Source organism: Musa acuminata, chromosome BXJ3-7 (assembly GCF_036884655.1).
Source record: "Musa acuminata AAA Group cultivar baxijiao chromosome BXJ3-7, Cavendish_Baxijiao_AAA, whole genome shotgun sequence".
NCBI classification, from domain to species: domain Eukaryota; kingdom Viridiplantae; phylum Streptophyta; class Magnoliopsida; order Zingiberales; family Musaceae; genus Musa; species Musa acuminata.
The window spans coordinates 2,972,826-2,984,153 of record NC_088355.1 but is presented as its reverse complement, the minus strand read 5'-3'; the positions used below and the strand labels follow the sequence as shown (position 1 = coordinate 2,984,153).

Genomic DNA, 11,328 nt, shown 5'->3' with positions numbered 1-11,328 from the left:
AGCGCCTGCATCCCGAAGCAGCGGCACCAAATTGCCACCGAGGTGGAGTTGCATGATCCGGTCCGTGGAGCCAACCAGCCTTCCGCCGATAAATATGGCGGGCACCGGCGGCTTCCGCCCCAGCAGCCCAACGAGCGCCCTCTCCATCTCCGCCCCGCTCGGGTCCTCGTCCAGCTCGTGGATGGCCGCGTCGACCCCGAGCTCACTGAACAGACTCTTCACGCTGTAGCACATGCAGCATGAGCTGAAGCTGAAGACCGTCACCGCTCGCTGCGACGCCAACCTCATCACCTTCTCCATCGCAGCCACAAGTCGAAGCGAGGTAGGTACCTGAGAGCTCTGTGCACATTCTTCTCTTCGTGTGACTCGTTTATATAGGCGCATATCATTCCGTTTCTTCTGCTACTGCATCTGCTCACATATTGTTTCAGATCCAAGTTGGTAATGGCAGGAGTCGGATAATGTTCTTCTCTCTTTTAGCAGCCAGGCGCACAGATAAGGCTAAGGCTACTCTAACAGGAATATTTGCAAGGCAAATCCTGAGTAATGTCAATTCTGATGCCAAAAGGATTCTTGCATTCTGATAAGGTTTGAATTCCCTCTTTATTGTTTAAGATTTTTTTGTCCTCAGGTTCCAGTTTCTGACATGAGTACACCGGAGATGTTACAAGATGTCTGAAACAAGGAGCTGGGTTTGGAGAAGAATAGATACCCTGTTTTGCTCTCCACCACGACAAGCTGAAATGGTTTGTTTCACGTCAATTACATGACCTGAGATGCATTTGACTTTCATGTTAAGCATTCTAGATTGCCTCTTTTTGGGAATCAAGATGCTTATCATCATGCATTACTCAAAATTCCAGTAAAACTGATATGTTATCATCACAGTTGTTGTGATGCTAATGCTTACAAGTTTACTCTCTTATCGATCGGTTAGTGTTGTGACATGTATACGAGATGATTTGGAACCAATCTGATGCTTCGTGGAGAAGAAAGAGGACACAAAACAATGGAAGCAACAGTCGGTGTACAGCAGCATTTGCAGTAGCAAACAATGATGGGGAATCGATACCCATAGAGTTAGCTGGATCCAAGAATGGGTCGGAGATGAAGAGGCATGCGTTGCATCCATGTCAACTTTCTCGGATGGGCTATGTTCCAAATTCTACTAAGCTTTTCCTTTCTCTTATAGCCGCGTATCTCAGAAAGGAATGAAGTAGCTTCGATGAGAGGAGGAACAAAGAGCCACCAATCTGTCCATATCCCTAAGCCATAACTCACATCATTTCACCACCAATCAAATCTTTTATGCTCCAACCAATCTTTTTCTATGGATTAGGATTCCTTTTGCGCCAGTTTGTACATGATGTGCAAAATATATGAAAAGGAGTTGGTATAAAAGCTCACAACACTTGTGTTCAGAACAAATTGGATTCCACAAGAAGAGAATTTTTAATGTTTGAAAATGACAAGTAGGGCACAACCAAATCATATCATATGGAGATTATTTTATACAAAATTTTATAATTTCTTTTATGACCATACTCGAACATGATTGAAAGTGTCGGCCAGCTTAGCTCATAAAGACTTTGATAGTTTATCGTAAGATCCTAAACTCGATTTTTTGTCTTCGTCGGTTACTCTTTACACACAAAAGAATTCACCGAACATTTTTACTCCGTTAAAGATCTTATACTGGCTTATTTATTGCAGAAGCATTTCTTTTCTATTGTCCTGCATTTTTCTCAGTTCTCTTAATCATTAACTGCTTTTGGAAGGATCTACAGCATGGTTATAAATACAAGAGGAAAAAAAAAATAAAACCTCAATACAGTTGATCATTTGCATCACTTCAAGATAAAGAATCTTGATGATCTCTGATAAACAGTTCAAACTGCTTATGTTAACTTCATTTCTAAATTGTTTTGTTTCACTAGCATGTTTAATTATTACATTTATTGTTCTTTTCTCATCTGCAGATTTATATCCAACAGGAACAAAGGAAAGAAAAGGGTTGAGTGAAGCTGACAGCAGCCTTTGGGTTCTTGAGGAGTCAAAGATGGCATCAATTACTTAAAACTTCCACTTGCTCTCTTAGTTTTTGGCCTTCTGCAGCAATTTGAAGGTTTCTGAAGCACAAAACTTACATCTTTTTTCTTCCATGGCTGTAATCTGGGATTCCACATAATGGAATTGGAGGAACTTGTTCTTTCCTGTCTGCCCTGCTCTGAAAGAAGATGATCACTGTGCAATGATGAGACACATTATTCTTCCTTCTATAATCTGATCATGGAATAAGACTTTTCTGTAAGCTGTGGAAGATTAAGCTCAACAGGGAGGGAAGAAAGATTGTGAGCAATGCAGTAATTATCTACTCACTTCCTTTTGACTTTTGGCTCATCTGCTCTGATGAGAGCTGACACCATATCAGAGTAGGTGACATCCAATTATTATTTTTTTACAGCTATTTTTTTGAAATGGTAGATCAATGATCATTAGGTGTTTGAATAGAATAATTATATATAAATAAATGCCTTTTTTTTGTACAAACTTGACATTAGAATATTCAATCATAAAAAATAATATATGTATTTTTTTAATTGGAGTTTTCAATTTTTCATGAAATTTTAATTCTAATTTTTATATTTCCTCTTCAAATTTAAGTCTTTCAATGTATTTTTGTAAAACTCAAAAATTTGTATAATGATGTGAAACTTCAAATTGATATTAATACCATTTTTTGAAAATATTAAACAAGATGAAGGGTGAAATGATTAATAAGAATAATTAAAATATTTTAGACATTTTCACTTTTATTATTATTATTTGATTCAATATCAATAATGGCTTTGTTAACAATAGTTAACTTGAGTTTATTTAAAGGATAAATAAATTATATATATATATATATATATATATATATATATATATATATATAATCAAATTGTTTTTAGGAAATTGTCCTATAAATAATATCAAAATTAAGTGTGGAAATTATTGTGTAAAACATCCGTATATTAAAATAATATTAGACACCTGTTGATGTGGTGGTCATAGGTGTCTTATTCTCACTGTGGTAATCTCATCCTACCTTCGTCCTTTCTCGATTAATTAATGGTGATAAGTCTTCTCCACTTCACCTGTCCTCTCTCTCTCTCTCTCTCTCAGCGAAAAGAAAGGGGTCGCCTGAGGTAATAGCAGCCGTGCTTAGGGTTTCGGCATTCTGTCTCCGGACGTGGAGAGCACCTATCGCTGGAGAGATCATTCACGGGGTTTTGGATCTTTGTCGTGCAGATCACGGACGAAGATGGCGAAGGCCGTCGCGGTTCTCGGTAGCAGTGATAGCGTCAAGGGCACCGTGTACTTCGCCCAGGAAGGGGATGGTATCTCGTCTCTTGGATTCGCTATTACCGCTGCTTCTTGGTTAGGGTTGCGAATCGGTTTGATCTGTTGTTCTGCTCTCTCCAGGTCCGACTACCGTGACTGGCACGATTTCTGGTCTCAAGCCTGGACTTCATGGGTTCCATGTTCATGCTCTCGGTGACACCACCAATGGTTGCATGTCCACTGGTATCGGTCTTTTTTCCGTTTGATCCCTTTGATAGTCCATGTCTCTGTACTATGTGTAATTCCTGATTCACCGCATGGCAGGGCCGCATTTTAATCCTGCGGGGAAGGAACATGGAGCGCCGGACGATGCGGGCCGCCACGCCGGCGATCTTGGGAATGTGACCGCCGGGGAGGATGGTAAGTGACAATTCTTATATGAATCGTTGGATGGTACTACAAATGTGATCCTCAGCTTCTGTGGTTTTCTAGGCTTGACCTGAGACCACTCTGTGTTTTCCCTTGTGAGCTGTGTTGGTCCAATTTGTTAGTGGCTAATTAAATGTTCTATAATTGTTTGTTGATGATATTGCAGGTACTGTCACTTTCTCCATCACTGATAGCCAGGTGACCCAGTATATGCTTTTCTTTTTTACTTGTTCCTGTGATCTGGATGTAAAAGACATCTCTTTGGTTTGGTAATCATTTTGAACTTTTCCATTTTTACAGATTCCCCTCTCCGGTCCAAATTCCATTATCGGGAGGGCTGTTGTGGTCCATGCCGATCCAGATGATCTTGGAAAAGGTGATGTGCATTTTTTTTTAGGTTGTAATGTTTAATTTTACAACCTTGGCTCATTCATTGTAGAAGTTCTTGCCTGAGCATGTGCAACTGCTTGTTCTGATATCTGAAGAATGAACATCTATATGTATGCTATTCAGCTAATTTTCTGGGTGCTTCTTTCTTCTTTTCTCTTTTCGTATTTTGGTTCTTGGAGATTTTTAATTTTTCAGAGTTAAAATTATGTTATCAATTTCCCATGTAAAATCAATGTCTAGTTATCCAGTATCATGTGTTTATAAACAGTGTATAACTTTTCTGGCGTGTTGTAGCTTTACAATTTGACATAACGACATGTATATTTTAGTGGACATACTGAATATTTGATGTTAAAGTGACTTAAAAATTGATGACATCTTCTTTACATGGATATTATTGTTTAAGGAGCATGTTTTTGGAATATTTTTTGTGATATTGTGTGAAATGGATTTGAAATATTTTAGGTTCCAGGCAGATAAGAAAATTTTGAATTCCTTTAATTCATATCGCTGAGATATTATGGTAACTATTTGTGTCTTTGTATCTGTATGACTTATGATAAACAATTGGAAAAGCATAAACTCTGTACTTCTTTGTTCCCTCATTTGTGATCCATATTAATTATCCAATAAATACCATCTTGCTTCTATTTCTAAGTAGTAGATGACTCTTCTGTGTAACTGTAACAGGACATAATTTCCAGATTATTAATGTCTTCAAATTGGATATGACTTGGTTGAAAATCCTGTATTCCAATCATCTTAACAATCATAGACTACAGCCTTGGATCTGCAGTTTATCAATGTCGTGGAAATGTTGAACATGTTTCGTCTTATTGATCCTCATACTCTTTCAGTCTCTTTTTTCGCATCCAGTTTCTAGCCTTGTGGGAAATGTTTCTTGTATCTGGTAGCCTCATCTCCATCCATCCCCGTGCTGCCAATCTTGGAAATGTTTCTTGTATTTGGCGGACTGGTGTGCATAAGATGTGCTGATTGCGGTGACCGGTAATGCCTTTTCAGGTCATACTGCTGATTTTGGTGATCAGTAACTAAGCATCTAACTTTTCCTAAGTATCTTGGATTTTTCCAGCCAACAAGATTGTTGAAGCTTGTATATCATTTTTATCGGCAATCTATTCTGACTTTTTATATCATGCTAAACTCGTCTTTTTAACTTATTAACGAGATTGCAATGTTCCTTTGTGGCATCTCTTGGGTTTTCCATCCATCTAGGGATTTATTTCTCTTAAAAACTTGTTTTCCTGTTTTTAGGTGGGCATGAGCTGAGCAAGACCACTGGGAACGCTGGCGGAAGGGTTGCCTGTGGTGAGTTCGACAAACAAACTTGAATCTTTACTTTGATTATAATAACAACTACTTTATTTGCAATCACATTCTGTCCACTGTTATCTCTAGTTCATAATATTCTTGATTTTTTTGGGGGGGTCAAATTTCAGGCATTATTGGATTGAAAGCTTGATCATCTTTTTCACCTATTGGTTGGATGGTGAGGTTTTGTCATAGAGTACATTAGAACAACTATTTGAGTTCCAAAGAATGTGTACTGAAACTCTCCTTTGAGACATCCCTTTCTGCATGCTTTATTTGGAAACCTTGACATTAGCTATGAAAAATAAAACAACTTGGGGAGATGTATTCACAACATATGCAGCATTTTGGGTTTGTTCTGTGACATTGCACCTTATAATCATTTTATGTCAAACTATCTACCTAATTACTCAACGTATATTAGATAAGTCGAAAATGCCTCCGTTGATAGAGTGATTTAATTTGTTATATTAATTAAATCATTAAATCCTTTCAATCCATCGTCTTTGCTGATTTTTAATTGATAAGAATTTTGATGGTTTATCTAAGATTTTGGATTTGCATTAACACCTTCATATAATGTATATTCAATTCATCATGATCTTCGCCAAAATACATGTCTTAGGATATGCCAACTCAGTTTAAATTAACCTCAATACGACACCGACATTTATGCAAGAAATTCGAGTCTTTTAGGAGTGACGATGTGATCTCGAAGTCTTATAGATATAATTTCCTAATGTTGGGTACATATCATGACAGGTGACCCATCACCCACCCCTTCTCTCTCTCTCTCTCTCTCTGATCATTAATGTCTACATGTGGTCAATCTTGCCATCGACGGCTGGAAAAGAGGCTCGGAGGTGTTAGCAGAAGGCTCGCAGTCATCATGTTTGACGAAATGCCTTCACAGTCACATTACTCACCAAACTCCTGACACGCACATATCTTACATGAACCATCAGATCCGGTATGCTGTCGCAACGTTGACGTGGATCCTCATCTCCTCCTCTCTCTATAAACTCCATCGAGGAGCCTTCTCCCTCCGACTCCGTTACCAGATCCAAAGAGGAAGAGGGATGACGCTGCTGTGCGTGCCGCTGGTGGCCAAGACGGTGGAGCAGATGACGGCCGACATGGCCGCCGCCAAGGCCAGCGGCGCCGACCTCGTCGAGCTCCGGGTCGACCACCTCTCCGCCTTCCTCCCTAGCCGCGACCTCCCGCTCCTCCTCCGCGACCGCCCCCTCCCCGCCCTCGTCACCTACAGGTCCATCGCCCCCTCCTTTCTCCTCTTTGCTCTCTGCTACTGACAAAGACTCTCGAGAGCTGCCAAGCCATGAGAGGAAACACTACCATGATTCATGCGGGAGTCACGGTCGTTCACGGATGCTATGTAGAGCGTCGAGGATCCACATGCAGTAGCTTGCCATATCCACCCATACACACATCAAGAGAATCTTTCTGACTTCTACTAATTACTGGAAATATGTGTACAATATACAAAGATAATGTACCATATATTTCAGAATGTGTTTGGTAGGTCGATTCGATTCGATTCGATTCGATTCGATTAATCAAATATTTCTGTTTAGATTTATTTTCCTTTTCGAAGATTTTGTCGACAGTCGTACTGATGGCATTGAAAGACATTTAGTGGGCGAGAGAAGAGACATTAATGCCATATTTTATTTAATTAATTAATTAGTTTTTTTTTTCTGAAAGCAATGAATTCATTTCCTTCATCTTTTATTTACGAAAATTAAATTAAAAAAACGAAGAAAAAGGATTGATTTGTTGTTTTGCTGCAAATAGTGTTGCAAGAAGTTTAATTCTGATTTCTTGTGTTATATGCAGACCCAAATGGGAAGGGGGTGAGTACGAAGGTGATGACAAGCAGCGATTGGAGGCATTGCTTTTGGCCATGGAATTGGGAGCTGATTACGTTGATGTTGAGCTTAAGGTTGGTTTTATATCAGAAGCAAATAAATTTATGTTACTGATTACAGGATATATTAAAGATTTAATTAGATCGGATTAAAGTTATGGTAGACAATTATTATCTTAGGAAATCATGCAGATAATTCTGATAGAGAAAACTCTCCTAATTATTTTTTCTTAATCTCTTCTCTCACCTCCTTGATTGGTTCCATAATAATGTTCCTTCGGAAAGTGACAGAGATCTGTATTCCACTGTCTTCACTCTCCCTGTCAGTGCTTGTATTCTTGGTTGTGTCTATATTCTCTAGATTTTTACCTCACATTAATACGAAGGAAAGCTCTAAATCTGTATGACATGAGGCTTGCAGGTGGCTGAGGACTTCGTGAGGCTCATCGATGGGAAGAAGCCAGAAAACTTCAAGCTTATCGTGTCTTCTCACAACTACCAAAAGACACCTTCAAGTGAGGAGCTCGGAAGCCTTGTGGCAGCCATACAGGCTTCCGGAGCTGATATAGTGAAGATCGCAACAACTGCTGTGAGTGTGGTGGATGTGACACGCATGTTCCAAGTTCTCGTGCATTGCCAGGTGAGATTCACTTGCCGATCGATATCTAAAGCTTTCTTGAGCCTGAATCAAGCTTGCTTGGTGTTGTACTGATAGGGTATGTCAGAAGAAGAAGCAACGAGAGAGAGAGAGAGATTTGATTGAAGTTTATTAAGCATTCTTTCTCATCTTGTGGTTGGCTAATGGTGGATGCATTGGAACAACAGGTCCCCATGATAGGACTGGTTATGGGGGAGAGAGGTCTGCTCTCCAGGGTGCTCTGCCCCAAGTACGGTGGATATCTCACCTTCGGCACCCTCGGCGAGGGCAAGGCATCGGCTCCCGGGCAGCCAACCGTCTCACAGCTGCTGCAACTGTACAACATCAGGCAGATCGGAGCAGACACCAAACTCACTGGGTTGATAGGGAATCCAGTGAGGCAGACCAAAAGCCACATCTTTCACAATGCTGCATTCAAATCTGCTGGCTTCGACGCTGTCTATGTGCCACTGCTGGTGGATGACCTCACTGCTTTCCTACATGCCTTCTCGTCTCCGGACTCCGTTGGATTCAGGTTTGGCTGGAAAGCACAAAAGTAATCGAGTTTTAGAACAATAGAATGTTCCTTCTGTTTTCCATCTTCTCTCAAGTGTTCTGCTTGCAGCTGCACAATGCCCCACAAAGAAATTGCAGTGAGATGCTGTGATGCAGTCGATCCAATTGCGAAGGTAAGCGATAGCAGCATCTCCTTTACGTCATGCAATCTTATGAGCTGTACAGTATACCCTTCAGTTCACCTTTTCTCATCTGTTGCAGTCTATAGGCGCCGTGAACACCATCATCAGGCGACCGAGCGACGGCAAGTTCGTCGGCCACAACACTGATTACTTTGGTGCAATATCTGCAATCGAGGAGGAACTGAGAGGTGCACTGAGATATACCTACATGGAAACAGCAGCTCGTAAAGATCACATCTTGTTCTCATTGTTTCATGTAACAGGTTCGCAGGGACTGGGAAAGGAGGAAGAGACTGCTTCTCCCCTTGCAGGTAGGGTGTTCGTCGTAATGGGTGCAGGTGGAGCTGGGAAGGCCATTGCTTACGGCGCGAAGGAGAAAGGAGCCAGAGTCGTGATCGCTAATCGAACTTACGGTGAATCTTCTTCTTCTTCTTCTTCCTGGAGAGCAAACTGCGCTTCTGGCTTTTACATGGATCATGAAGAGCTCGAACTTGTGGTCGACAGAGCGAGCCCGGGAGCTGGCGAAACAAGTTGGTGGGCAGGCACTGCCACTCTCTGAGCTGGAGAACTTCCACCCGGAGGACGGAATGATCCTGGCAAACGCGACCTCGGTGGGCATGCAGCCAAACGTGGGCGAGACTCCTCTCGCTAAGGTCTGTTCCACCCGATGGATTCATTATGACACTGTGCACTGGATTTGAGCGGCAAGTGTTTGTGGAAATGACAGCGAGCTCTCGGGCACTACGCCTTGGTGTTCGATGCGGTCTACGCCCCGAAAGTGACGAGGCTTCTGAGGGAGGCAGAAGAAAGTGGAGTCCCCACTGTTGGTGGATTTGAGATGTTCATAAGGCAAGCAATGGGGCAATTTAAGCTGTTCACAGGTTTGGAAGGTAAGCTTTCTTTTCTCTCACAGTTTGATGAGATTTGTGTCTCCATTGAGTTCTTAGAAGTACTTAATTTGCTTGTTTTTTCTTCATATTTGCAGCCCCTGGAAAGGAGATGCGAGAACTCATGATGAAATATGTTTGAGATAGTTTGATTTCAATAAAGTTTTGGAAGTTCCATTAAATAAATTATGTGTGCTTAATTTTTTATTATTAGAAGTAAACCATTTGGGCTACATGATCTGTGCCTCATGAAGTTTCTCTAATATCTTGAAGATACATGATCCAATAATATACAATATTCAAAATACTTAAGTCCCTGTTGATGATAATACATTCTTTACATATTGCTACTTACAATTCTCTCTTTATTTTTTATAACTTTATTTTTTAAAAAATTAATATTTTAAAATTATTTTTTATAAATAGGCATAAATATCTTTTTCATCTTTCCCATCGGAGGGTCGATAGGGCGACGACAAACAAGATCAAAGCACGGGCTAGGGGGTAAGTTGAAGGACAACGATCCCACGAGTTGGACGCTAAGACTTATGACAATGTGCAAGGTATGTGGGGAAAAAAAAATAAAATTAGAATTAGATGGACTATAAATATCTTTTTCATCTTTCCCATCCTGCTTGGAGGAGTGTCGATTGGGCAACAATAAATAAGATCAAAGCACGGGCTAAGAAGTGGAAGGACAACATCAGTGGTAAGCATAGGTTGGACGTTAAGACCTATGATAGTGTGCAAAGGTGGCAAGGTATGTGAGTAAAAAAAATTAAAATCAAAATTAGATGGACTATTAATATTATAATATTTTTATTTTATTAAATTATAAATAGTATGATGATTTTAAATAGTAAGCTCCATGTGTTTTTTTTTGTATGAATTAAACTTTAGGTGAATTTCTTAAAAAAAGGTTTTAGTTTTAGAAATTATCATAGAGTGTTATTTTTTTTGTATGAAAAGATTATTTTACCCATATCTTCATTGAACCCGTCGCTCTACCTCCCCTCCTTTTCGCCAAGGATGATGATGAGGTAGAAGGCTGCAAGCAAACACAAGCCCTTGGCCACACCTCCACCCCGTTAGTTGTTGCCCTCCATCCTAAACAGGTGCCTATCACTCGTAATGCCCTTAGCCATCTTTACGTGAGGACTCACCCACCCACCCTCCTTCCTCACTCGTGATGAACAACAAGGGGGGCCTATAAGTGACGACAAGGGCATATGGGCTACCCCATCTCTTTCTCGCTTGTGATTAACAACGAGGGTGCATGGGTCACACCCTCTCCTCTCTCATCCACAATTGATGGCGAGGGGGCTTACAGGTGATGACAACGACAAAATTGGTCAGTGGGGAAGGTGTAGGTGTGGCCAGTGCATGGAGTTGGCATGGCTAATGACGTAGGCACAGGTATGATTGATATACAAAGGAGTAAAAGTGATTAGGGGTAAACTAATTCTTTTTGAAAAATAAACTTTGAGAATTTTTGAAAATTAGAACGTGCCATAGAAATTTCTAAAAATTAAGGGCTTTTTACGAAAATTTATCCTTAAAATATTTATTTATTTTAATAATTTATTAAAAAATCATAATATTTTCTTAATTTTATCTTTTGCCTTCAATAGAAGTCGTTGATCTGCTTCTAATGTTAATAGAAATTGGAGCAACGACAAATTAAAATTTATTTCGATTGAGATATCTAATAAAATGATATATAAAAATTATAATAATAAAATC

General features: G+C 40.1%; 2 protein-coding genes and 1 long non-coding RNA gene across 5 annotated transcripts; all 3 read left to right on the top strand.

Moving 5' to 3' along the window:
* Positions 1 to 81: 81 nt before the first annotated feature.
* Positions 82 to 2,406, top strand: LOC108953447 (uncharacterized). Its single transcript, XR_010498040.1, has 3 exons — positions 82 to 543; positions 632 to 746; positions 1,980 to 2,406. It is a non-coding gene; the product is annotated as an uncharacterized LOC108953447 (long non-coding RNA).
* Positions 2,407 to 3,123: 717 nt separating this feature from the next.
* CSD1C-1 (superoxide dismutase [Cu-Zn]) lies at positions 3,124 to 6,580 on the top strand. Of its 3 annotated transcripts, none has more exons than XM_065160887.1 (8): positions 3,124 to 3,191; positions 3,295 to 3,383; positions 3,469 to 3,570; positions 3,652 to 3,747; positions 3,923 to 3,954; positions 4,057 to 4,132; positions 5,422 to 5,475; positions 6,444 to 6,580. In XM_065160887.1, exons 2-8 carry the CDS (start codon positions 3,308 to 3,310, stop codon positions 6,497 to 6,499), a joined length of 492 nt encoding a protein of 163 aa, XP_065016959.1. In that variant the 5' UTR covers positions 3,124 to 3,191; positions 3,295 to 3,307; the 3' UTR covers positions 6,500 to 6,580. The 3 variants fall into 3 exon arrangements, with proteins under 3 accessions (XP_065016959.1, XP_065016960.1, XP_009408238.2); XM_065160888.1 differs by lacking the exon at positions 6,444 to 6,580 and adding an exon at positions 6,241 to 6,324; XM_009409963.2 differs by lacking the exon at positions 6,444 to 6,580 and adding an exon at positions 5,607 to 5,814.
* Positions 6,558 to 9,818, top strand: LOC135643653 (bifunctional 3-dehydroquinate dehydratase/shikimate dehydrogenase, chloroplastic-like). Its single transcript, XM_065160886.1, has 10 exons — positions 6,558 to 6,745; positions 7,333 to 7,438; positions 7,785 to 8,003; positions 8,189 to 8,535; positions 8,626 to 8,689; positions 8,778 to 8,886; positions 8,962 to 9,111; positions 9,203 to 9,351; positions 9,426 to 9,588; positions 9,684 to 9,818. The coding sequence occupies exons 1-10, from the start codon at positions 6,558 to 6,560 to the stop codon at positions 9,725 to 9,727; spliced, it is 1,539 nt and encodes a 512-aa protein (XP_065016958.1). The 3' UTR covers positions 9,728 to 9,818.
* The last annotated feature ends 1,510 nt before the right edge of the window (positions 9,819 to 11,328 follow it).